Genomic DNA, 26,659 nt, shown 5'->3' with positions numbered 1-26,659 from the left:
CGTCTCACCAAGCCAGCCCTCCCGCCTTCCCTCAGCAGCAAGCGCATCCACAGGCGCTTATTTTCCAACTGCTCACTTCCTGCCATCCTCCTGCCTTTCCTGAGGTGCTTCTGCAGGGATGGGAACCTGACTGCAGTACTCTCAAGAGCTCCCCACGTACCCCTAGAGCACTCACTCCTAAGGGGCCTGGCTTCCCTCACATCTCCACCAAAAGCCTCAGTCAGGGCCACACTGAGGTGGGGGCTGCCAACCTCAAACTGTCCCCTGCTCCACAGCTCCCGTGCTTCCTGCCGTGGACTACGAGGCTGTTGGTCACCTCGCCCTGGCCCTCTTTCCACCTTCATGCACTGCCTCTCTCCCGCTTGGGGCCTCTGCTGCAGCCGCGCCGGCTCCCCACTGACCCACTAACTCACGTCAGCCATGGGCTCCTCTCTGGGCCATGCACTGGCCACTCCCACGGCCAAGCTGACCCTCCTACCCAAGGAGCCACGCTGCTCCTTGCTTCATCCAGGCCTCTGCTCTGAGGCCAGCTCCTCAGGCTCGGTCAGCTCTGGTAAAACAGCAGCCCTAACCTTGGGGCCCTCTGTCTCCTCCACCAGCCTGCTTCCTCCTCACTTCTCACTCCCTCACAGCAGCATGTGGACTGACTGTCTGACTCCCCAACTACTATGCAGCTTCCAGAAGAAAAAAAAATTTGTCCCCAGCACCTGGAATAGTGCCTGGCATACAGTAAGCACTCAATAAATACTTAGTGCACAAATGAATAAATGAATCTGGCCTTTTCGACTTTAAACCCAGGAAGAACATTTTTGTCCCAAACGGAATAAAACCTCTTTGATACAAATCAATATATTTCCTAATGCTAAGGTTTACGTTGGCAGCCAAAAAAAAAAAAAAAAAAAAAATGAACGCTGGTGTTTACCTCAATGCCCATTAAGATGTTGACCTGCAGCTGAACTTCAGGAGGAGTTTGGTCAGGAGTCAATGCTCAATAAACAATCAAACCATCAGGTGAAAACACGTTGGGAAACAGGATACACAGGCACAGTCTCAAAAATATCTCCCATAGATTACTTATTAATTACAAAGGGAACACGAGTCGCTTTAGAGCAGCAAAAGGCTACCACCTCGGCCAGGCCATGGGAGTCACCGTCACCCCTGCCGGGCACGCCGACGTCATGTGCCTCCTGATCATGTGGAATTCTGGCCAAAAATGCATAACCTGAGTCCAGTCATGAGGAAATACCAGCAAACCAAAATCCAGGGGCATTCAATGAAACTAGTGGCTTTTATAACACTACAAAAATGTCAAAGTTAGGGAAGACAAAGAAGGCTGAGGAATTGCTCCAGATGAAGGGAGGCTAAAGAGATGGGACTAAAGGGATTGTATTAGATCCAGGGTTGGGATCTGGGGAGGGGTGCCCTGCACTGAAGCAACTAGCACAACTTAACTATGGACTGTATGTCACAGAAGTCTCATACGAATGGGAAATTTCCTGAAATGGATGATTTTACCCTTTTTTATATCCATCGTTATCATTATTCTATGTATATGTGGAGACAGGAAAAGCCAATGTGGCAAATGTTAACAGGTGAAGTCCTTTTATTTTATTTATTTATTTTTTTTTGAGACAAGAGTCTCGCTCTGTCTCCCAGGCTGGAGTGCAGTGGCACCATCTCGGCTCACTGCAAGCTCCGCATCCTGGGCTCAGGCCATTATCCTGCCTCAGCCTCCTGAGTAGCTGGGACTATAGGCGCCCACCACCATGCCTGGCTAATTTTTTGTATTTTTAGTAGAGACGGGGTTTCACCGTGTTAGCCAGGATGGTCTCGATCTCCTGACCTCGTGATCCACCTGCCTCGGCCTCCCAAAGTGCTGGGATTACAGGCGTGAGCCACTGCACCCGGCCATGAAGTCCTTTTATAGGGGAGTTCTTTGTACTATTCTTACAACTTTTCTGCAGGATTGGAATTTTTTTTAGTAGGAAAATTTTTTTTAAGGTGTCAATACCTTTCGGAACCTCAGCCCTATAACACTATTCGAAGCCTGACACGCAAATGAACTCATTTACTCCTCATGACCAACATGAACGGGTATTATGATTGCATTTTACATATGAGGAAACTGAGGCCCAGGGCCTGGAGTGGCCCCCAAGGGCCCCCATCCCTGTGTGGTGCTCAGGGCCAGGCCCCACACCGGCAGCCCCATCTGCCCACGGCAGGTCAGCAGATGAGGCCCGGTGGCCTTGCCAGGCTCTCCCTGCCACATGCTGTCTGGCAAGTGGACTGAGGGCACCGCCTGCTCAGGATGAGTGATACCAGGCAACGCCCCTGCCCAGAGCTCTTCCTGGTAGCCAGAGAACTGACCAACTCCCCAGTCCCACTCTCCTGCTGGGATTCTCATTATTTATTTATGTATGTATTTTTTGAGATGGAGTCTTGCTCTGTCACCAGGCTGGAGTGCAGTGGTGCGATCTTGGCTCACTGCGACCTCTGCCTCCTGGGTTTAAGCGATTCTCCTGCCTCAGTGTCCCCAGTAGCTAGGATTATACGCCCACGCCACCACACCCAGCTAATACTTGTATTTTTAGTAGAGACAGGGTTTCACCAAGTTGGCCAGGATGGCCTTGATTTCGTGATCTCGTAATCCGCCCACCTCAGCCTCCCAAAGTGCTGGGATTACAGGCGTGAGCCACCGCGCCTGGCCTTCCTGCCGGCATTCTCCAAACACAGCCTGGGATAACCATAAACCCTCAAAAATCTATCCCTGGAAAATGTTCACAATATATTAAGAGCACCTCTGACATTCCTTACAGAGTTCCCCTGTCATGCTTTTTAACATTGTGTTTGTCTTTTTAATTCAAATTGTACTTGCATATATGTCAAAGAGTCAAATGAAGCTTGTTTTCAAAAACACTTTTCTGCTCCTCCCTGCTCCCAATTTCCAGCTCCTTCAAAGGCACCGCTTTCAACACTTCTGGCCACCTCTTTGGTTATATACTTCCAGAATTCTAAATTATATTTTTATATCTTGTTCCTACTTGACTTTTAACTTCTACTATTACTTACTGACTTCTCATTAAGGAAGATGAGAATTTACCTCTTTTTACCATCCCTTCACCAAATGCACACACATGCACAAACACACACATACACACAGATACTTCCTAACCCTCAACCTCACAGTACAACTTTACCGCAATTTTTGATAAATCAGTATTCAACATTGATGCTATGATGATGATGTAAATGCTGTTCACTGCCAGATTTACTGTGATTATTTTCTTCTCTTCAGCATAATTTTTGGTGTATGGAATAAGTCATGACATTTTTACTTGTTTAATTTTTTTTCTTTTTTCTTTTTTTTTTTTGAAACTGAGTCTCACTGTGTCTCCCAGGCTGGAGTGCAATGGCGCGATCTTGGCTCACTGCAACCTCCACCTCCCGGGTTCAAGTGATTCTCGTGCCTCAGCAACCCGAGTGAGTAGCTGGGATTACAGGTGCCCACCACCATGCCCCGCTAATTTTTGTATTTTTAGTAGAGATAGGGTTTCACCATGTTAGTCAGGCTGGTCTTGAACTCCTGACCTCAGGTGATCTACCCGCTTTAGCCTCCCAAAATGCTGGGATATAGGTATGAGCCACCATGCCCAGCCAGAGAAGGCATCTCCACCCAAATTCTGGCCACTTGTTTAATTTTCTATAAACATGTCACTAATTCATCCCCAAATCCACTTCCCTGTTTACATAAATCTCCTCTTACGTGTTAAACTCATCAGGCAAGCCAGGCACAGTGGCTCATGCCTATAGTCCCAGCAATTTGGGAGGCCAAGGAGGGAGATTGCTTGAGACCATGAGTTTGTGACTAGCCTGAGCAACATAGTGAGATCCCATCTTTACAAAAAAAAAAAAAAGCAGAAAAATTAGCTGGGCATGGTGTTGCATGTCTGTAGTCCCAGCTACTCAGAAGGCTGAAGTGGGCCGGGCGCGGTGGCTCACGCTTGTAATCCCAGCACTTTGGGAGGCCGAGGCGGGCGGATCACAAGGTCAGGAGATCGAGACCATGGTGAAACCCCGTCTCTACTAAAAATACAAAAAAATTAGCCGGGTGTGGTGGCGGGCGCCTGTAGTCCTAGCTACTCGGAGAGGCTGAGGCAGGAGAATGGCGTGAACCTGGGAGGCAGAGCTTGCAGTGAGCTGAGATCGCGCCACTGCACTCCAGCCTGGGTGACAGAGCGAGACTCTGTCTCAAAAAAAAAAAAAAAAAAAAAAAGAAGAAGGCTGAAGTGGGAGGATCCCTTGAGCTGGGAAACGGAGGCTGTGATGAGCGGAGATCTCCCCACTGCACTCCAGCCTGGGGGACAGAGTGAGACCCTGTCTAAAAAAAAAACTCATCAGGCACAAGAACAATGTGTCTTCCCAGAACTTCCGGTTGCCACCCCCAGATGTAATTCTCAAACTTTAGTGTGGTATTATTATTATTATAAATTCAATTCTTGGAATTTTCATTAGGAAAACTGTGAAAATATTTTCAATTCTCTGAAATAACTTACCAAGTAGGTCAGCAGGTAGGTATTCAAAGCTCCACCAAAGCATAAAACAGAAATCATCATGCACCCTTATTTGTCAGTTAAAAATAAAATTTTAAAATTATACTAAAAAAAAATTTTGCTACTGCAATCTGTTATGTGAGTACAATAAATAACTGTAGAAATACAACTTTAGGGCTGGGTGCAGTGGCTCACACCTGTAATCCCAGTACTTTGGGAGGCCAAGGCGGACGGATCACCTAAGGTCAGAAGTTCAAGACCATCCTGGCCAATATGGTGAAACCCTATCTCTACAAAAACACAAAAAAATTAGCCGGGCATGGTGGCTCGTTTCTGTAATCCCAGATACTCGGGAGGCTGAGGTGGAAGAATCGCTTGAACCTGGGAGGTAGAGGTTGCGGTGAGCCGAGACAGCGCCACTACACTCCAGCCTGGGCAACAGAGCAAGACACCATCTCAAAAAACAAACAAACAAAAAAAAAACAAAAAAAAACTTTAGGGCCAGGTTTGGTGGCTCATGCCTATAATCCTAGCACTTTGGATCACCTGAGCCCAGGAGTTCAAGACCAGCCCGGGCAACATGGCAAAACCCTATCTCTACAAAAAATACAAAAATTAGCTGGGTGTGATAGCACATGCCTGTAGTCCCAGCTACTCTGGAGGCTGAGGTGGCGGGAGGATTGCTTGAGCCTGGGAGGTCAAGGCTGCAGTGAGCTGTGATCGTGCCACTGCGCTCCAGCCTGGGTGACTGAGCAAGACCCTGTCTCAAAAAAAAAAAAAGAAAAGATAGAAATGCAACTTTAATACATTTAGAATTGTTTGAATGCCTTACTTGTTCAAAGAACTTTTTGCATCCTGTGTATTTTTTTTAACCATTAAAGTATACCTGCTTTGAAAAATACATGCATCAGCTTGCATATACAACATTACAATGGAAATAAACACAATGTTTCTAAAGCTGAACTTTCTACCGCTCAAGGTAAAACAATAATTGTATTTTGAAAATTGTTTCCCAGATAAGAGGATTAAAAAGGTCTCTTGTAACTATTAGTAACAGTACAGAATCATCAAATTTGTAAACTGTGAATCACAAACTCAAGTTGTGTCCAGAGACGTGGTGCAAGCAAGATATATTTTGAGACTTGAAACATCTGAAAATCTATTTATTCTACTCTCACACTTAGGAATTTACTGGGCGTGGTGGCTCATGCCTGTATTCCCAACACTTTGGGATGCTGAAACGGGGGAAATCGCTTCAGCCCAGGAGTTCGAGACCAGCCTGTGCTACGTGGCAAGACCCCATCTCTACAAAAAATAATAAATTAGCCACATGTGGTGGTACCTGCCTCTGGTCGCCACTACTCAGGAAGCTGAAGTGGGAGAATCACTTGAACTCGGGAGTTTGAGGCTGCCATGAGCTATGACTGTACCACTGGACTCCAACCTGGCAACAAAGTAAGACACTGTCTCAAAAAAATTTTTTTTTCTTTTTGCTAAAGAATTTTAGGATAGACTGGCCAACATGGTGAAACCCCATCTCTACTAAAAATGTAAAAAATTAGCTGGGCCTGGCGGCACGCGCCTATACTCCCAGCTACTCAGGAAGCTGAGGCAGGAGAATCACTTGAACCTCGGAGGCGGAGGTTGCAGTGAGCCGAGATTGTGCCACTGCACTCCAGCCTGGTGAAAGAAAGAGACTTCGTCTCAAAAAAAAAAAAAAAAAAAAGAAGTTTAGGATAGAAAATCTGAATGCTGGCTGGGCATAGTGGCTAACACCTGTAATCCTAGCCCTTTCAGAGGTTCAGGCAGGCGGATCACCTGTCAGGAGTTTAAGACCAACTTGGCCCACATGGCGAAACCCCGTCTCTACTAAAAATACAAAAATGAGCTGGGCGTGGTGGTGTGCGCCTGTAATCCCAGCTACTAGAGAGAATGAGGCAGGAGAATTGCTTGAACCCAGGAGATGGAGGTTTCAGTGAGTCAAGATGGCACCACTGCACTCCAGCCTGGGCGACAAAGTGAGACTCTGTCTCAAAAAAAATAAAAATCAATAAAAATAAGAAAATCTAGGCCGGGCGCAGTGGCTCACGCTTGTAATCCCAGCACTTTGGGAGGCCGAGGCGGGCGGATCACAAGGTCAGGAGATCGAGACCACGGTGAAACCCCATCTCTACTAAAAATACAAAAAATTAGCCGGGCGTGGTGGCGGGCGCCTGTAGTCCCAGCTACTCGGAGAGGCTGAAGCAGGAGAATGGCGTGAACTCGGGAGGCGGAGCTTGCAGTGAGCCAAGATTGCGCTACTGCACTCCAGCCTGGGCGACAGAGCGAGACTCCGTCTCAGAAAAAAAAAAAAAAAAAAGAAAATCTGAATGCTGTTGTTGTGGAGTCTGAGATCATTATGATGCCCAGTTCTTTGTGACCTGTTTTCTTCTGTCTCCAATGCCCTGATGGTGTGTATGGATCTCAAGCTTTATTTTCATCCATTGTGCTAGGTAATTGCTGAGCCTTTTCAATCTCAAAAATCATATTCTTCAGACCTGGGAAACTGTCTTGAATTATTTCTTTAAAGACCTTTCTTCTTCATTTTCTCTGCCTTTTCTTTCTGCAACACCTATTTGGATATTTAACTTCTTGGATTCAGCGTCTGACTTTCTTATCTTTTCTCCATCTTCCATCTCTTTTGTCTTTGTGCTCGACTTTTAAGGAAGTTTTCTTCACAACTTTATCTTCTACTCTTCTATTTTTTTAATTTTCCATTTCTGCTGTATTTTTAATTTCCAAGAGCTTTAATAAAATTCCGTATTGATAATATCTTATACATTCAATATAGCAGCATAATTTCTCTGAGATTAATTATAGTTCTTGAAATGTCTTCTCCTCACACAGTTTCTGTCTCCTCCAAGTTTCCTTTCCTTCTCTTCTTTTTCTTCTCTTTTTTTGGCAGAGGCTTTATTTAGAGTCTGCTCACCCTTGCCTGTCCACTCACTCCTGAAGGGCAGCTCTGTGGGTGTCGCTGTGGTCACCTGGAGCTTTGTGTTAGGGTGGTCGGGCTGTTCTTTTGCATTAGGGAACCTCAAGAGTTTAGGTTTTCTCTCGGGCTGGGCAGATTCTCCACAGATGACTTCCAATTGCACATGTGGAGCTATAAGCCTGGCTGACAGTATTCTGGGGATGAGAAAGGGCAGCAGCTGGATGGGGGCCGGGGGATCACAGCAACACTGAAAATGCTCAAGGTGTAAACATCCACTCATCTCTCCACACCTCAGTGCCCTGACCCCACTCTCAGCTGTACCTTGAATCTCTTCCAGACCTGGTGTGTCACCCTTTGTGTGAATTTTTTTTTTTTTTTTTTTTTTTGAGACTAGGTCCCACTATCACCCAGGATGGAGTGCAGTGGTGCGATCTTGGCTCACTGCAACCTCTGCCAAACGGACAGAGCGATCCCCCTGCCTGAGCCTACTGAGTAGCTGGGATGACAGGCATGCACCACCATGCCTGGCCAATTTTTGTATTTTTTGTAGAGACAGGGTTGCCCAGGCTAATCTCCAACTCCTGGACTCAAGGGATCTGCCCACCTCAGCCTCCCAAAATGCTGGGATTACAGGAGTGAGCCACCTTCCCTGGCCACCTGGTATGTCACCCTCTCCAGACATTTCTGCTCTACTCTCCTGCTGGGGCAAGGAAGGAGCAAGTTCCATATGAAAGGGGAAAGGAGACTTGAGGGACTGCTGGCTGAGGTGTCCTCTCTCAGATCCAGTTACCGCTCCTCCTTATGTATCCTAGGTTTGGAAATTTTGTTGTCTCCTCTCCTTTTTTTTTTTTTTTTGGAGACAGGGCCTGGCTCTGTCTCCCAGGCTGGAGTGCAGCCTCTACGTCCTGGACTGAAGTGATCTTCCCACCTCAACCTCCCAGGTAGCTGGGACTATAGGCACACACCACTACACCTGGCTAATTTTTGTATTTTTTGTAGATATGGGGTTTTGCCATGTTGCCCAGGATGGTCTCAAACTCTTGGGCTCAAGTAATCCACCCACCTCGGCCTCCCAATGTGTTGGGATTATGGGCATGAGCCACTGCACCTGGCCCTTGTAGTCTTGATGGGTTAATTTTTTTAAAATATTCCTTTAATATCATTGTCAGAGCAGGCTATAAAGGAAGCAGGTGGGCATTCAAACTGTCCCCTTTGCACTAGAAGCCCATGTCCCTGTCCTCCTGTCTCCCTTATGACGCTTTACTTTCAATCTTTGCTGTTTGTTGCCACGTGACATACTTGCTTGTTCTTTAAGATAGTCTCCAGTGGAACATCAGGTCCACAAGAGCAGGAACTCTGTTACGTATACTGTGTGTGCAGTGCCTAAGATAACACCCGACACTGATGAGACCTCGCAGTACAGTCTGTAGAACAGAATACATTATGGCCAGGCACCGTAGCTCACGCCTATAATCCCAGCACTTTGAGAGGCCAAGGCGTGTGGATCACTTGAGGTCAGGAGTTTGAGACCAGCCTGGGCAGGATGGTGAAACCCCATCTTTACTAAAAATACAAAAATTAGCCAGGCGTGGCCGAATGCACCTGTAATCCCAGCTACTCCGGGGGCTGAGGCAGAATTGCTTGAACCCAGGAGGTGGAGGTTGCAGTGAGTGGAGATCATGCCACCTGAGTGACAGAGGGAGACTCCGTCAAACAAACAAAAAAAAGAATGGCCAGGCGCAGTGGCTCACGCCTGTAATCCCAGCACGTTGGGAGGCCAAGGTGGGCAGATCACTGGAGGTCAGCAGTTAGAGACCAGCCTGGCCAACATGGTAAAACCCTGTCTCTACTAAAAATGCAAAAATTAGCTGGGTATCATGGGGGTGTCTGTAGTTGCAGATACTCGGGAGGCTAAGGTAGGAGAGTCGTTTGAACCTGGGAGGCAGAGGTTGTAATGAGTCAAGACTGCCTCACTACACTCCAGCCTGGGTGGCAGAGCAAGATTCCATCTCAAAAAAAAAAAAAAATCTGAAAGGACATACTCTGAGATGTTGAGAGAGATCAATCCTGGATGATGGAGTTATATATATTTACATATCACTTGTGTAACAAATATGTTAAAAGGAAGCTACCCCTTAAAACTGAGCCCCAGAGATGTTAAGTAATTTGCCCAAGGACACACAGCTATTAATAGTGGCAGAGCTGAGATCTGAACCCAGGCAGTCTGGTTCCTCTATGCAATACTCCCGTATCCCAAAGGCCCAACCTCTTTTGGGCCGTTCCTAAGATACTTGTGCTGGGGCCGTGTTTTCCAAAAGCAGCCCTATCAGATAGGAAAAACATGACTAGCTCCAATTCTTCCTAGAGACACGTAAACAGCTGTCGGCGAAACCAGAGGGCAAAATGAGGTGCCAGAGCAAGTGAGGTACAGACAGAGGGGTGTGGTCAGAGCATGCAGAGATGACACTGCTCATGCTCTGCTTGTGTTTTCCACGATGCTTCCTGGGGAGCTCAGGGCAGGACAGTCCACTCCCCTGAGCTCTGGAGAGCCATGTGAGGACAGCTTCACCAGGGGATACTGTGGCCAATGCTGCGGGACAGCAGGTTCTGGGGGGAGCACAAAGTGACGGAAGAGGACCTTGCTTCCAGACTGGTTCACAACTAGAAACAATAGCTGTTTTGGCCTACATTTGTGGTACCATCCTGTCCCCTACCACCTCCCCTACCAAGTATAGCAGTGTTAGATTATGGGGTGGGAGGCATGAAGGGGGAAGTCCCAGCAGAGGGGCCTGGTGGAGTTCAGGGCAGCAGCTCTTCATTTACAGGATGTTCTAGCGGTGAGAATGATGACAGTGATGCCTCCAGCTGAAAAGTACCCCTCTAGGCATATGTTCCTTCTCTCTGCAGCTCAGATGAGCAGGCTGATGTGCCCCGGACTAACACAGCTCTGACTTGTCCATCAAGACCCTGAGGATCTGCTGCAAGCCCTTCTCCAATAAATAAAGCAACCCTTTGTCCCCCATCTAGACACAAAAGCCCAACCGCTCTCAGAGGTGGGAGGCAGGGCTATCTAGAGGAAAGTTAAGAGCAGCTGCCTCTCTGCTCCCTGCCAAAGCTAGCTTAGCCAAATCCCCAGGAAAATGCTGCTGCACATGAAACATGAAAACACAAACCACAGACAGTCTGCTCTCCTTCCCATACACATGTTCAAACAAGACTGCTTTCCAGCCGTTGCTGATGGCTTCTACAGGATGAGCTCATCTCTATGGCTCGGTCTGTGGCTTTTGCTTCCCCTTTGCTCGGAGGAGCCAGCTTAACTTATTTAACCCAGATGTGCAGGCCCAGGAGCACTGAGAAGAAGCAACAGCAATGCACGATCTGAGTTGAAGCCCACCCGCCATGTCCTCTCCACAAGAGCCAGGCAGAGCCAGCCAGGGATGGGTCAGATGACCGGACTTCGCGAGGCATGCCAGAGAAAGGCTGAAAGAACGAGAGGTTGGTGGGAGGCTTTCCTGGATCTGCCTTCTCTTTCCTCCTCTGTGGGATGTCCCCTGGCTAGGCGACACTCTCCTCAGCCCTGGCTGCATGGTAATGGGGAGACCAGGCCAGAGGGTGGAGGGAAGGCTGGCTGCCGTGGATCTTAAGTCATCCTCTGGCCCCAGGCCAAGCAAGGCAGGGTGTTCTCTGTCCCACATTACGGAAACACTGGAAGTGCTCAAGTGAAGCCCGAAGAGACCTCCACGTCAAGGATAAACAGGGCTGAAGGGTGTGGTCAGGATCCTACTGGAAACTTCAACCACTCCACAGCAAGCCTCTAACCACTAATTACCTGTCTCTAGGAAAGCACAGAGCTGCTATTAGAGACAGAGGAGAGGCAGACGCTGACTTTAGCAAGACCCTGGATCTGACAGGCTTCTTGTACAAACCCTCAGTTCCTTCCCTCCCTCTCGCTAGTCCTCTGAAGTCCAGAAAGCAGAGGGGGTAGGGAGGCAACAAGACCTGATGGCAAAACTCCAGGGTCTCCTGGCCCACAAGCAAATTTGGTAACTCCAAATGCAGCCCTGGGATGGCAGGAGAGGCCCTCAGTTACAATGGATAGAGAGTGGGAAACGCTACTTCAGGATGGCTGTGGGGCTAATGGCATTCTGCAAAGCTCCGTGTGAACAGGAAGAGCAAGAGCTGATATGCAATGCGTCAGGGAGCTATGAAATGACAGGCTTGGCCTTAGAGCTTCGAGCCCCCCCACTTCTCCACACACAGAAAGAAACTGTGCTGGGGTTGAGCAGATCAGACCACAAGAAGAACTGTAGGCTGAACACTCCAAAATATGGCCTCTCTCAACTTCCTGCCTGAAGGGCATGTCTTTAGTTCACTCTGAAAGGGGCACGGGTACCAAGTCTCAATGAATGTCGCTGGACATGCCACACTGTGCTGCACTGTAAAATATGAGTGAGTGCATGTGAATCACCAGCCATTGAAAGAAACCACCAGCCTGAATAAGGATGACCAAGATAAACAACCAGATCCCAGAGGAAATAAAATAATTTGAGGGTAAGGAGATAATTTTAAAAATAATTATAATTAGTGTGCCAGAGAGATTCAACATAATTTGGCCTCAATAAAAAAAAAGAGTAAAATGCTATGAGAATGAAATAATCAGAGAACCAGAGAGAGGAGAATTTAAAATATGACTGTCAAATTAACACCTTCACTAGAAGGTCTAGAAGACAAAATGCAGACAATCTACCAGACTATAAGAAAGAGGCCGGGAGGCCGGGCGCAGTGGCTCACGCCTGTAATCCCAGCACTTTGGGAGGCCGAGGCGGGTGGATCACAAGGTCAGGAGATCGAGACCATCCTGGCTAACATGGTGAAACCTCGTCTCTACTAAAAAATACAAAAAATTAGCTGGGCGTGGTGGCACACGCCTGTAGTACCAGCTACTCGGGAGGCCGAGGCAGGAGAATGGCGTGAACCCGGGAGGTGGAGCTTGCAGTCAGCCGAGATGGTGCCACTGCACTCCAGCCTGGGCGACAGAGCGAGACTCCATCTCAAAAAAAAAAAGAGAAAAAAGAGGCCAGGCATGGTGGGTCACACCTGTAATCACAGCACTTTGGGAGGCTGAGGTGGGCAGATCACCTGAGGTCAGGAGTTCAAGACCAGCCTGGCCAACAAGGTGAAATCCCGTCTCTATTAAAAATACAAAAAATTAGCTAGGCGCGGTGGCGGGTGTCTGTAATTCCAGCTACTTGGAAGCTGAGGCAGGAGAATGGCTTGAACCCGGGAGGCGGAGGTTGCAGTCAGCTGATATCATGCCACTGCACTCCAGCCTGAGCGACAGAGCGAGACTCCATCTCAAGAAAAACATGAAAAAAAAAAAAAGAATGTACTTCAGCTAATCAAGAGAATAAAACAAGAAAGAAACAGACGTAGAATATAGAAAACATCTAACTCACAAAAGTTGCAAAAGGAAGTCTCAGATTGAGACCTGAACAACTTGCTTAAAGAATCACCTGTCCAGATTGGAGAAGCAGGAAAGAGCTTTCTGGAAACAATGTTACCAGCAAGGAAGGAAATATGATGTAATGCAAGGGTGTCCAATCTTTTGGCTTCCCTGGGCCACACTGGAAGAACTGTCTTGGGTCTTACATGAAATATACTAACACTAATAATAACTGATGAGCTGAAAAAAAAAAAAAGGAAATCACGAAAAAAATCTCATGTTTTAAGAAAGTTTATACATTTGTGTTGGGCCGCATTCAAAGCTGTCCTGGGCTGCAGGTTGGACAAGCTTGATGTAATGGATTATCAAACTGGATAATTTCAAGAGCAGAGTAAAGGTACATTATTCCTTTAACCACAATGAAAAAAGAGGCAACTAAAAACTCCATGAAAAAGTAAAAGCTAATAAAACAGTGGTTCAAATATGAAACAAACTAAAAAGCAGCATGATTTGAAGGACTGTTGGAATGCAAGAAAAGAGAATCCACTCGACCTGGACATCAAAAGCACTCTCCAGCCAGGCGTGGTGACTCACATCTGTAATCCTAGCACTTTGAAAGGGCGAGGTGGGCGGATCACTTGAGGTCAGGAGTTTGAGACTAGCCTGGCCAACATGATGAAACCCTGTCTCTACTAAAAATACAAAAATTGGCCTGGTGTGGTGGCGGGCGCCTGTAATCCCAGCTACTCGGGAGGCTGAGGCAGGAGAATCGCTTGAACCCAGGAGGTGGAGGTTGCAATGAGCCAAGATGTACCATTGTACTCCAGTCTGGACAACAGACTGAGACTGTCTCAAAGAGAAAGAAAAGGCACTCTCCTTTGAGTGGCATGGAGATGAGACACTGGGCAGGTGGAGGAAAAACTAGAACCTCAGCACTCTGGTTGAGCATGCATATTAATATGGCCTCAATCATGTAATACTCCTTACTGGTTTTACTGGTTTTCTTTTCTTTTTTTTTTTTTTTTTTTTAAGAGACAGGGTTTTGCTCTGCCACCCAGGTTGGAGTGTAGTGGCATAATCACAGTTCACTCCAGCCTTGACCTCCTGAGCTCAAGCAATCCTCCAACTTCAGCCTCCTGAGTAGCTGGAACTACAGGCACATGCCACCACACTCATCTAATTTTTGTATTTTTAGTAGAGAAAGGGTTTCACCATGTTGGCCAGGCTGGTCTCGAACTCCTGACCTCAAGTGATCCACCTGCCTCGGCCTCCCAAAGTGCTGGAATTACAGGCATGAGCTACTGCACCCGGCCCAGAAATATTCTTTTTATTTTTTTTAACTATTATTTTAGGTTAAACCGTGCATGTACAGCTTTGTATACAGATAAATTGTCTCGCAGGGGTTTGGCATAGAGACTATTTCATCACCCAGGTAATAAGGATAATACCTGATAGGGAGTTTTTTGATCCTCTTACTCCTCCAACCCTCCACCCTCAAGTGGGCATCTAGGTTGATTCCATGTCTTTGCTATCATGAATAGTTCTACAACGAACATATGTGTGCATGTGTCTTTACGGTAGAGCAATTTTTAAAATTTTTTTATCTTTTTATTTCAATAGGTTTTTGGGGAACAGGTAGGAACTTACATGAATAAGTTCTTTAGTGGTGATTTCTGAGATTTTGATGCACGCATCACCTGAACAGTGTACACTGTACCTAATGTATAACCTTTTATCCCTCACCACTCCCCACCCTTTCCTCTAAGTCCCATGTATCATTCTTATGCCTTTTCATCCTGATAGCTTAGCTCCCACATGTGAATAAGAACATACAATGTTTGGTTTTCCATTCCTGAGTTATTTCACTTAGAATAATATTCTCCAGTTCCATCCAGGTTGCTGCAAATGCCATTATTTCATTCCTTTTTATGGCTGAGTAGTATTCCATAGTATGATATATACCACATTTTCTTTATCCACTTGTTGATTGATGGACATTTGGGCTGGTTCCATATTTTTGCAATCGCAAGTTGTACTGCTGTAAACATGCATGTGCAAATATCTTTTTCATATAATGCTTATTTTCCTCTGGGTAGATACCTAGTAGTGGGATTGCTAGATCAAACGGTAGATCTACTTTTAGTTCTTTAAGGAATCTCCACACTGCTTCCAGTAATGGTTGCACTAGTTTCCATTCTCACAACAGTGTAGAAGTGTTCTCTTTTCACTGCATCCACACCAACATCTAGGCTGACTAAAGAAATGTGGTACATATACACCATAGAATACTATACAGCCATAAGAAAGAGTGAGATCATGTCATTTGCTGCAACATGGATGGAGCTGGAGGCCATTATCCTAAGCCAACTAAAGCAGGAACAGAAAACCAAATATGTGTGTTCTTACTTATACGTGGGAGCTAAACGTTGAGGACATATGGACACAAAGAAGAGAACAACAATCATTGGGGAGAAAAGGGGCTGGCCCAGCCATCCCCACACCCCAAAGAAGGGGAAGCATGCAGAAATGAAAGTCCACGAATGCCCAAAACCCAGAAGTAGGAGGCTGAAACCAAATACCATCACTTTGAGAACTGTAACTGAAAACCACACTTCAGAATGAGGATGGAGCCCTTGAAATTCATGGGACGATCTTTCTAGTCCATCTAAGGACCTGCCAGTTTGTCTTAACTTTCAACTGGGAAATACATTGTACATATAAAACACGGGTGTGTGTGTATATAAAATATGTACCACTTAAAGACCTAAGTAAAATAAAAAGAATACATATGCTCAGAACACACAATCCAAGAAACAGAATATAACCAGAATTTTAACATTCTCTCTGTCCTGCCCCACCCGACCAAGGATAATCACCTCCCTAATTTGGGGGTTAATCATTTCCTTTTTGTCCTCATAGTCTTATCACACATGTATGCATCCCTAGGTAGTATATTGCTCACTTCTGCTTGTTTTTCAACTTCGTACCATTTTAATCACACCATGTGTATTCTGTGTCTTGCTTTTCTTACCCTACATGGTGAGATTTATCCTTCATTGATACAGGCAGCTGTAGTTCATTTTCACTGCTGTAGAGAGGCACTGTAGGAATATACCTCGGTTTATCTACCTACTCTACTGTTATTTGTTTCTAGTTTGTTCTTCATTAACAACGCTACCAAGCAAACTCTTCTGAGAATGACTTGTCTTTTAAAATGCTCCTTCCGGCCGGGCGCGGTGGCTCACGCCTGTAATCCCAGCACTTTGGGAGGCCGAGGCGGGCGGATCACGAGGGCAGGAGATCGAGACCATCCTGGCTAACACGGTGAAACCCCGTCTCTACTAAAAATACAAAAAAAAATTAGCCGGGCGTGGTGGCGGGCGCCTGTAGTCCCAGCTACGCGGGAGGCTGAGGCAGGAGAATGGCGTGAACCCCGGGGGGCGGAGCCTGCAGTGAGCCGAGATTGCGCCACTGCACTCCAGCCTGGGTGACACAGCGAGACTCCGTCTCAAAAAAAAAAAAAAATGCTCCTTCCAAACAAGAACTCACCCCTCCCTCAGGAGGTCTGGGTTTTGCCTCTGCAAATAGCACAGAGCGGAAAACCCTGGCCTGTGGCTACAGTACCGGGAGTTCCCTGCAACCAGAGAAACAATTCCCAGGATCCCATCCCTCTGCTCCCCGCCCTGGCCTCACTCACAAATGCCTGTCTCCTCTTCTGAACTTGAGATTTCACTTCCTGGTTTACATGGGGAAACAACTGGCCTTTCAAGAGGCAGCCTGGATTTCTGAGTCACACCCCTCTCCCTGCTATCTCCCCCTTCTTCTCCAGGTAAAAGAGAACAGACCGCAATAAAGGGTTCCATTGACAGGCTGCAGGGTGACAGCTATGGCAGAAAGGAGATGCAGGCCCTGCCCGGCCTGGAGGGTCAGAGGAAGCTCTCAGATGCCAGCCTTCAGGCCATTAGCTCCTCACATGTGCCACACAGCAACAGGAAGAAGAAAGGAAACCTACCCATGGGCAGAGCCAGTCACTTTTCCATGTTATATATATTATTCCATTTAAAGCTCACATAAATTGAAAGGTGGAAAAAAATAACAGGCAACACCATAATTACACTTATTGGATACAGACCATATGACAGCTACTGTGCCACGTGCTCTATACACCTTCTCTTAATGGGTGCTAATCCAGGACAGTGGCCATGAAGTCGATTTAGGGGATTAAGACCAGCATTTTAAAAAAGGAAACCAGCTGGGCGTGGTGGCTTACTCCTGTAATCCCAGCACTCTGAGTGGCCAAAGCGGGCGGATCACCCGAGATCAGGAGTTTGAGACCAACCTGGCCAACGTGGTGAAAACCCATCTCTATTAAAAATACAAAAAATTAGCTGGGCGTGGTGGCGGATGCCTGTAGTCCCAGCTACTCAGGAGGCTGAGGCAGGAAAATGGCTTGAACCCGGGAGGCGGAGGTTGCAGTGAGCCGAGATCGCACCACTGCACTCCAGCCTGGGTGACAGAGAGAGATTCTGCCTCAAAAATAAATACATAATTTTAAAAATTAAAAAATAAAAAGGAAACCAATAAGACTGAAACTAGATAGAAAATACTAGAGAGTATGCCATAGCGGATGGGTAAGTATTGTTTAAAGTTTCACTTCTGGCCAGATGCAGTGGCTCACGCCTGTAATCCCAGCACTTTGGGAGGCCGAGGCGGGTGGATCGCCTGAGGTCAGGAGTCCAAGACTAGCCTGGGCAATGTGGTGAAACCCCATCTGTACTAAAAATACAAAAATTAGCCAGGTGTGGTGGCGGGTGCCTGTAATCCCAGCTACTCGGGAGGCTGAGGCTGGAGAATCACTCGAACCCAGGAGGCGGAGGTTGCAGTGAGCCAATATCGCACCATTGCATTCTAGCCTGGATGACAAGAGCAAAACTCCGTCTCAAAAACAAGTTTCAGAGCCGGGCGCGGTGGCTCACGCTTGTAATCCCAGCACTTTGGGAGGCCGAGGCGGGCGGATCACGAGGTCAGGGGATCGAGACCACGGTGAAACCCCGTCTCTACTAAAAAATACAAAAAATTAGCCGGGCGTGGTGGCGGGCGCCTGTAGTCCCAGCTACTCGGAGAGGCTGAGGCAGGAGAATGGCGTGAACCCGGGAGGCGCAGTTTGCAGTGAGCCAAGATTGCGCCACTGCACTCCAGCCTGGGCGACAGAGCGAGACTCCGTCTCAAAAAAAAAAAAAAAAAAACAAGTTTCATTTCTATTCATGTCTATTAGTCCATGTGTAATAGACCATAATGTGAAACGTATCTCTCACTGTGGGCAGTGGCTAAAGTTGTGAAAACTTCCTTATCTGTTTCATAACCGTCCCACTGAGGTAAGTTCAGTTTCTAACCTAACAGAGAAAATAACTGAAGCTACTTACCCAACTTCATCTGTAGTACACACCCCTGCCACCATCCCACCCCATCACTCCTGACATAACAGCCTCATTTCTGTTCTTCTTTCCATTCCCAGAACACATGCTGTTCCTCAGGCCACAGTGTTCTCCCCTCTTTGCACAGCTGGCTTCTTCCCTTCCTTCAGGTCTCAGCCTGGGTGTCATCCCCACTGCAGAGAGCCCTCCTAGAGCCCTGGTCTGAGTAGGCTCTCTCCTGCTCATGGCCACTCAGACATCTGCTTCCTTGTTGGCTGTCTGCCTTCCCCACTAGAACTGCAAAAACAGAGAGACATCGGCTATCTTCACCAACACAGACCTCGCTTCTACTAGAGCAGCTGGCACATAGCAGACACTTCACATTTGTTAAGTGAATAAAGAAATGTCCCAGGTCCTCATGGTTAGCAAATGGCAAAGGCAGGATTTGCACCCAGGTCTGTCGGACGTGAGGCTCGTTCTCAGCACTGGCGCTGTGCTAAAACTCAGAACCAGCACGTTGCTGCCCCAGCGCACACCATGAGAAAGCATGAGTGCCCCAGCATGACTAACTCCTAAAGCCCATGCTCTCTCCATCATGTCATTGGGATGGGGATGGACATTGCAGCTGGAAGGTGAGTGGCTCACAGGAGCAGCCTCTTGCAGTCAGCTGAGAACGTGGAGGGGATGAATGAATGAGGAGATTGCAAAGCCTCCGGACTTGAAGAGAAAAAGAAAGTTGCCAGTGACCAGAGAAATACCAGAAAAAAATCAGCTGAGCCCATGATTTCTACTGTGGCCAGCTCAGAAATGAGGGGTGGGGGCTCCCCTAGGCAAACAGTATTCTAGGAAGGAGGTCTAGAGAAGCAGCCAGAGACAGCAGAAAAACTCAAAGGCACAACCATGCAGGGGGACAGAGGGCTGAGGCTGCAGGAACTGCACATTCAGGGCCCTCGGGGTGGGCAGCATTGAGTTGATTCCAAGGCTGGGACTGGAGAGGGAGGTCCCAGGCTCTGACTTAGCTGGCCGTCCCACAGAGAGGACAGTTGGAGTGGGCCACAGGACTATTTTGGCAATGCTGCCACCTTGTGGCTGTGGAATGCCCAGCCCACAGGAAAACAAATCTACACATAGGTCAGTCTGTGGGTTCATTCTTCACTTATTGAAAGCACCTAATATGGGTGACATGGCTCCAACCTTCGAGGACCTCACCCCTTATATCCAGGCAGTGACCAAACTCTCCTCTTTTCACCACTATGTCCCCACCCCTGACCCCAAACAAGACTGTGAGGACAAGGATGGTATCTTACTCATCTCTGAAGCTACAGTACGCGGCATAGGGCCTGGCACATGAGACTAATAATAGCAGCTACTACTTAATATGTGCTCAGTGCTTTTAAGTACATTAGCGCATCGGATTCTTGAATTGCACCTATAAGACCTACAAATGGAGATGTCAAGGAGGGGTTTATTTCAATATGAGCCCGGAGTTCTTGGAGAGGTCAAGGATGGAGAAATAAAGGTGGGCGTCGTCGGCATACAGATGGTGTTTTTTTTAAAGACCAGTGCCTCTCAAAGTTTTACGTGCATATGGCTCACCAGGGAGTTGTGCTAAAGTGCAGACTCCGATGATTCTGTAGTCTGAAACGGGGCAGAGATTCTGTTTCTACCAGGCTCCCAGGTGGTGCCAATACTGCTGGTTCACAAACCACACTTTGAGTGGTAAAAATCTGGAACAGAGGTTAACAAACTATGGCCAGCTGGGCCTCTGTTTTTACAATCAGCAAACCAAGAGTGATATTTTCATTTTCACAGGGGTTGAGAAAAAGAAGAAGGAAGGAGAAGGCGGAAAAGGCAGAAGAAGAAGGTGTTGGGGAGGAAGATGGGAGGAAAGGAAGAGGAGACAGACCATTTGTGCCTCACAAGGCCTAAAATATTTACTCTTTGGTTTTTGACAGAAAAAGTTTGCCAATCCTGACCTCGAATATCACCCAGGGACAAGGTGTGCAGCTAAACAAGGGAGCAACCGGGCCCTGAAGCAAACCACTGCGACTTCCAAATCCCCATCCCTAGTTTTGGTATGAAAAGCAGGAGTGAAAGGCACCGCATGTACAGTCGGCCCTCCATATTGTGGGTTCCATATCTGTGGATTCAACCAAATGAAGAATAAAAATACTTAAAAAAGAAGGACATTGCGTCTGTACTGAACACAGACTTTTGTAATTATTACCTAAAAAACATGGTATAACAACTATTTACATAGTATTTACATTGTAGCAGGTAGGAGGATGTGCTTAGGGTACATGTGAATACTACACCATTTTATATCAGGGACTTGAGGATCCATAGATTTTAGTATCCGAGCAGAGTCCTGGAACCAATCCCCAGTGGATACTGAGGGATGACTTATATGCCAAGAAGGCAGGAAGGCCGGGGCAGTGACTCATGCCTGTAACTGTAATCCCAACACTTTGGATCGCCTGAGGTCAGGAGTTCGAGACCAGCCTGGCCAACATGGGGAAACCCCATCTCTATTAAAAATACAAAAATTAGCTGGGCTTGGTGGTATGTGCCTGTAAATCCCAGCTACTCGGGAGGCTGAGGGAGGAGAACCACTTGAACCTGGGAGGCGGAGGTTGCAGTGAGCCGAGAACATGCCATTGCACTCCAGCCTGGGCGACAAGAGCACAACTCCGTCTCAGAAAAAAAAAAGAAGGCAGGAAAAGAAAAGATGAACTAAGATCTGAGGCTACCAGGTGGGTGGGGTTCTGAGTGGGAAAAAGGACTTGTGGTGGGCCAATAACCCACTGCCTCTTTCAGTGCTTATCTTGGGAAAAACAATAGAAACAGGAAGAGTGGGCAGGGACTACCTCCGTTTGTGTGCAATGCCACAGAAGGACTGGGAAAACAAAAAGGAGAGCCTGTGAATTCCACAGGGTTCATCTGTTGGGCAGAACCTTCTGAATTTTGGCCAAGGGTGGGGAGGGTGGGTAGAGGGATTTCGGAAGGTGAGGGAAAGGGTGTGGCAGTAAAATAATAGCCCCCAGAGCTTTTAATGCGGGGGCCACCCGAAGTTGTGTTTGGCCACGGTGCCTTCTGTCATTCTTCTGCCGCCCTGTGCTAAGGAATACATTTGCTTAAACGCCAGTGCCTGAGAAAGTAAATACAGCTGTCCATTTCCATCAACTTGCACCAATTAATCTGGCTTTCGCTCAATGGAAGACAGGCTGTTTTGCATTAAGTCATGAAAGGTTTTCTTGTCTCACCATCAAGTGTTCACATATATTTACAAAGGACAACAATAGCACCCTTTCATGGAGGGCAGAAAAGAATATCTATCAAAAGACTGTGGGGCAGGATATCTGCAATGCCAGACTGCTCTTAAATGCCGGAGGGCAAACAAGAAGACAGAAGGATATGACAAAGTCACCATGTGCTGTACAACAGATTCCAGAATTTGCTGGTTGGAAGGAATCTTTAAGGTCAACCAGTCTCCCTCATGCTGCCAACAAAGCTGCCTACAAAATCTAACCATCTTGAGAAAAAATGCACGTTACACCCGGCTTTTGGCATGGAATATTCTTTTTAATAAATTAAGAAATGCTTGCAATGAAAAACAAATCTCTGCCTTTTAACCCACGAGTTCTTGCCCTTCTCTCCCATCCCCCTTGATCTCACTAGTTGTCTCTCCCACCAGAAAGTAGGTTCCTTCAGGGAAGTGACTGATTTTTGCAGCACCAGACATGCTGGCCGGCCCACAGAATGAGTATAGTGAGCAAGACCCCGGTCTACTGAAAAAGCTTAGCTTTCCTGCCACCTACTGGCTGTGGGATTTTGGACAAGTTATTTAACCTTTCAAAAACCGGTTTCCCCGTTCGTAAAGTCCTCCTTACAAGAGGGCTGTTTTGAGGATTAACTGTGTTAATACATGTAGATTACTTGGAATGCTGACTGGCACAATAGTAAGGATTTCCTAAGTGTTGTTGACAATTTTTATCATTCAATTAGTAGATTAATCTATTATTCTGGCCGGGCACGGTGCCTCACACCTGTAATCACAGCAATTTGGGAGGCCAAGACGGGTGGATCACGAGGTCAGGAGTTCAAGACCAGCCTGGCCATGATGGAAACCCTGTCTCTGCTAAAAATACAAAAATTAGCTGGGCGTGGTGGCGGGCACCTGTAATCCCAGCTACTCGGGAGGCTGAGACAGGAGAATTGCTTGAACCTGTGAGGCGGAGGTTGCAGTGAGCCGAGATCGCACCACTGCACTCTAGCCTGGGCAACAGAGTAAGACTCCATCTCAAAAACAAAAAATCTATTATTCTATCCCATGAATCACATTCTCTCCCTAAAACATACTACACTACAACAAGGTTTCTCTTTTTTTTTTTTTTTTTTTTTTTTTGAGATAGGGTTTTGCTCCATCACCCAGGCTGGAGTACAGTGGCACAATCTCGGCTCATTGCAACCTTTGCCTCCTGGGTTCAAGCGAGTCTCCCACCTCAGCCTCCCAAGTAGCTGGGATTACAGGTGAACACCACCATGCCCAGCTAAATTTTGTATTTTTAGTAGAGATGAGGTTTCACCATGTTGGCCAAGAGTCTGGTCTCGAACTCCTGACCTCAGGTGATCTGCCCGCCTTGGCCTCCCAAAGTGCTGGGATTACAGGTGTGGGCCACCGCGCCTGGCCAGGTTTCTGAGTTTCAGCACTATTGACATTACTTTGCTGTGGGAGCCTGTCCTGTACATTGTAAGGTGTTTAGCAGCATTCTTGGTCTCCACCCACTAGATGCCAGAAGCAACACCCCACCACCACCCCCGATTCTGACAATCAAAAATGTCTTCACCGATGGCCAAATGTCCCCTAGGGAAGTAATCTCCCTATTGTACTAGAATATGCAAATCAGGTATAGAGAGTCTGGTCACCATACCACCTAATTTCCCACCATCCCATTCTCCCTCCATACAGCCACCCTGGCCACCTCTTGCTCACCATTCAGTTGTCTTGGAGGGAACAAGTGATAGGTGCTGTAGATATCATTGGAGAACTGCAACTGGAGCTCAGGGCTGCCCGTCAGGAGCTGAGCAACCTGTTCCACCTGAAATGGCGTCTTCTCCAGGATCACAACAGCATCCTCTCCATCCCCATCCCCAGAGGCCTCATTCACCTGTGGGCAGAGGCATCATCAGTGGGCTCAAGGGCAGAACCACGATGAGACTCTGGAGAGCAAGACAGAAGCTTCCAGGGCCTTTGAAATCCCAGTACTTGGGATTTCCTTCCCTGAAGTCTTCCCTCTGGGGAGGTCTAGCCAATGGCACTCACATTTCTTTTCTCAGAGAAGGCATCTCCTTTTTTTTTTTTTTTTGGGCGGGGGGGATGGAGTGCTGCTCTGTTGCCCAGGCTGGAGTGCAATGGCATGATCTCGGCTCACTGCAACCTCCACCTCCTGGGTTCAAGCAATTCTCCTGCCACAGCCTCCTGAGTAGCTGGGATTACAGGCACATGCCACCACACCTGGCTAATTTTTGTATTTTTAGTAGAGATGGGGTTTCACCATGTTGGCCAGGCTGGTCTTGAACTCCCGACCTCAAATGATATGCCTGCCTCGGCCTCCCAAAGTGCTGGGATTACAGGTGTGAGCCACCATGCCCAGCCAGAGAAGGCATCTTCACTCAAATCCTTGTGGCAGTTCTCACACCTTTCTTCCCCAGAATACAAGCCTTCTCAGTTGTCTTCCATTTTAGACTTACAAGACCTCTGTCAAGTTCTCCCCATTTCAGAAGATGAAAAACAGACCTTGAGTGACTTGCCCAAGGTCACATGAACAGTCAGCATTGAAACAGAAACTAGAACCTAGGTCTCCCAAGTGACTCCTAGCTCGAAGGCTCTCATGACTAACACCTTCAACAGGTGCTGCACACTGAAGACAGCTGGGCTGAGAGAAACAGACAGAACCTCATACAAAAAACAAAAAACAGAAAACAAGAAACAAAAACAAAAACAAAACAAGGCCCGGCACAGTGGCTCACACCTGTAATCCCAGCACTTTGGGAGGCAGAGGTGGGTGGATCACCTGAGGTCAGGAGTTCAAGAGCAGCCTGGCCAACATGGTGAAATCCCGTCTCTACTAAAAATACGAAAATTAGCTGGACATGGTGGCAGATGCCTGTAATCCCAGCTACTCGGGAAGCTGAGGCAGCAGAATCGCTTGAATCCAGGAAGTGGAGGTTGCAGTGAGCCAAGATAGTGCCATTGCACTCCCGCCTGGACAACAAGAGCGAAACTCCATCTCAAAAAAAAAAAAAAAAAAAACCAAAAAAAAAAAAAAAAAAAAAAGCCGGGTGCGGTGGCTCACGCCTGTAATCCCAGCACTTTGGGAGGCAGAGACAGGCGGATCACCTGAGGTCAGGAGTTCGAGACTAGCCTGGCCAACATGGTGAAACCCCCGTCTCTACTAAAAATACAAAAATTAGCTGGGCATGGTGGCGGGGGCCTGTAATCCCAGCTACTTGGGAGGCTGAGGCAGGGAGAATCACTTGAACTCAGGAGGCGGAGGTTGCAGTGAGCCGAGATCACATCACTGCACTCTAGCCTGGACGACAGAGAGGAGAGACTCTGTCTCTAAATAAATAAATAAAAATTTAAAAACCAGATACTCGTGGAAGCCTAGGCCAAGGTTCCCTGATCCTCCCAAAGGTGAGAGTTCCTGCTGTTCCTGCTAGTAGTTCTGGGGAACCCCCATATCTGCCCTGGCTAGGCCTCCTCACTAGTTCCTGGAATGGTCTCCATCTCTCCCTCAGCCCCTGCCAGACTGCTGAGCACGTTGGTATTGGAGCAAGCTGTGTGTATCTGTCTCGCCAGAAATATTCCGTAGTCCTGAAGATCAGGGATGGTAACTTTCATCTCCACATCCCCAGTACCTAGCTTAGTATCTGGCATGCGTGAAAGTGCGTGCGTAGAACTGAATTAACAATTATAATATGTTGTTCTCCTGTTAGGGCTGAAGTCGTGTAAGGCAGAGATCACATCTCCTACAGTCTCATGTCGTTTCCAGGAACAGGAATGAGCGAGACATCTAACATTTACTGGGTTCCTAGTCCCTATATACATAAATGGATGATAAATGGCTTGGGGAATGTAACATGTGATCTTTAATCTGCAATGCACTCTCCTAGTAGATATTTCTAGTGAAGGAAACATTAGAAAAATTAGAGCTAGATGTGTTCATTGCCTTAATTTCAAGGGCAATCTTGCCGCCTTTCACCGCCCCTTTATGCATTCTAGTGGCGCACTCCCGCCTCCCTCGAGTGATAATGATTGGTATTTTCCAGCCGAGATCCGAAAAAAATCTGCCTTCGAGGCGATGATTGGTTCACAGCTTCCCGCATCCCACCTCAGGGTTGCCTCCTGGTACCTTCCCGTGTAGGAAAATGATTTTGTCCCGCGCAGACTCCCTCAGCACTTTCTGCAGTCTGAAGCCGGAGAACGGCAAGCGGACAGGAGCACAGGTACCATTTCCAACTCCTGCCTCCTTTTCCTCAGTGCTGGCGGCGTGGGCCTCCTCCACGTCCAATTCGCGCTTTCTCTTCCCGAGTTGAGGAGCTGCATCCGCCATGCTGCCCGGGAGGCGGTGTGCGCCTGCGCCCCCTGCTCTGGCCCCGCCCCTAGCCCGAGTCTAGCGGCCTGGCTGGGCTGCTGACTCCCGGCGTACCCTGCTCGGGCACCCGCTCCTGCGGGCTGCGTGCCGTGCATGGCGGAGCCCGCTGACCTGTCCCAGGGCGCGCCTTTCAACCAAGTTACTGCTTTTGGCCCCGTTGTGGTGCCGGCCGGCCCTCAGGGAAGGGAAAAGAAGGCTGAGAGTCCCGAAAGCGGCGGGCTAGAGGTGGCTGCGCAGTGAAGAGGGACCCCCAGGCCCACGCCCCGGGGTGGGAGCCGAAGACCCCCTTGGGCCACGGGAGTGTTGGAGGCCTTGTTTGAATACTGACATTTTAATCATAGTTACACCGACGTTGACCAGTTATCGGGGAAGCAACGTTTCTGACGCAAATCCGTGAGCCCATTTGATTCCTTGGTCGATTTTTTATACCGAGTATTTAAGCCATTTCCATTTTTCTCCCATTTTAATTACTTTGCAGAAATTTTCATCATGGTCAGTTTTTTACTTTGTAGACTCAGTACTTTTCTGCTGACAAGAAAGGTAAACGAATACGGCCAGAAGAACCATTTCCAACACCCACTTATTTCCGGGCTAGAGGCATCCCCCTCCTTTCTATCTGGTTT

The 26,659-nt window shown here is 47.6% G+C and overlaps 1 protein-coding gene across 1 annotated transcript in view; it reads right to left on the bottom strand.

The window, feature by feature from the left end:
- Positions 1-26,202, bottom strand: part of DCPS (decapping enzyme, scavenger) — a 47,981-nt gene extending 21,779 nt beyond the window's left edge. The window contains exons 1-2 of the mRNA XM_032167861.2: positions 25,794-26,202; positions 23,372-23,546 (exon numbers count right to left, since the gene is read on the bottom strand). Of these exons, the coding sequence (XP_032023752.1) occupies positions 23,372-23,546; positions 25,794-25,994 (376 nt within the window). The 5' untranslated portion in view covers positions 25,995-26,202. The remainder of the gene's footprint in view (positions 1-23,371; positions 23,547-25,793) is intronic.
- Between the last annotated feature and the right edge of the window lie 457 nt (positions 26,203-26,659).

This window comes from Hylobates moloch, unplaced genomic scaffold (assembly GCF_009828535.3).
Source record: "Hylobates moloch isolate HMO894 unplaced genomic scaffold, HMol_V3 SCAFFOLD_11, whole genome shotgun sequence".
In the NCBI taxonomy this organism is placed as follows: Eukaryota; Metazoa; Chordata; class Mammalia; order Primates; family Hylobatidae; genus Hylobates; species Hylobates moloch.
This window is presented reverse-complemented; position numbering and strand designations above follow the sequence as displayed.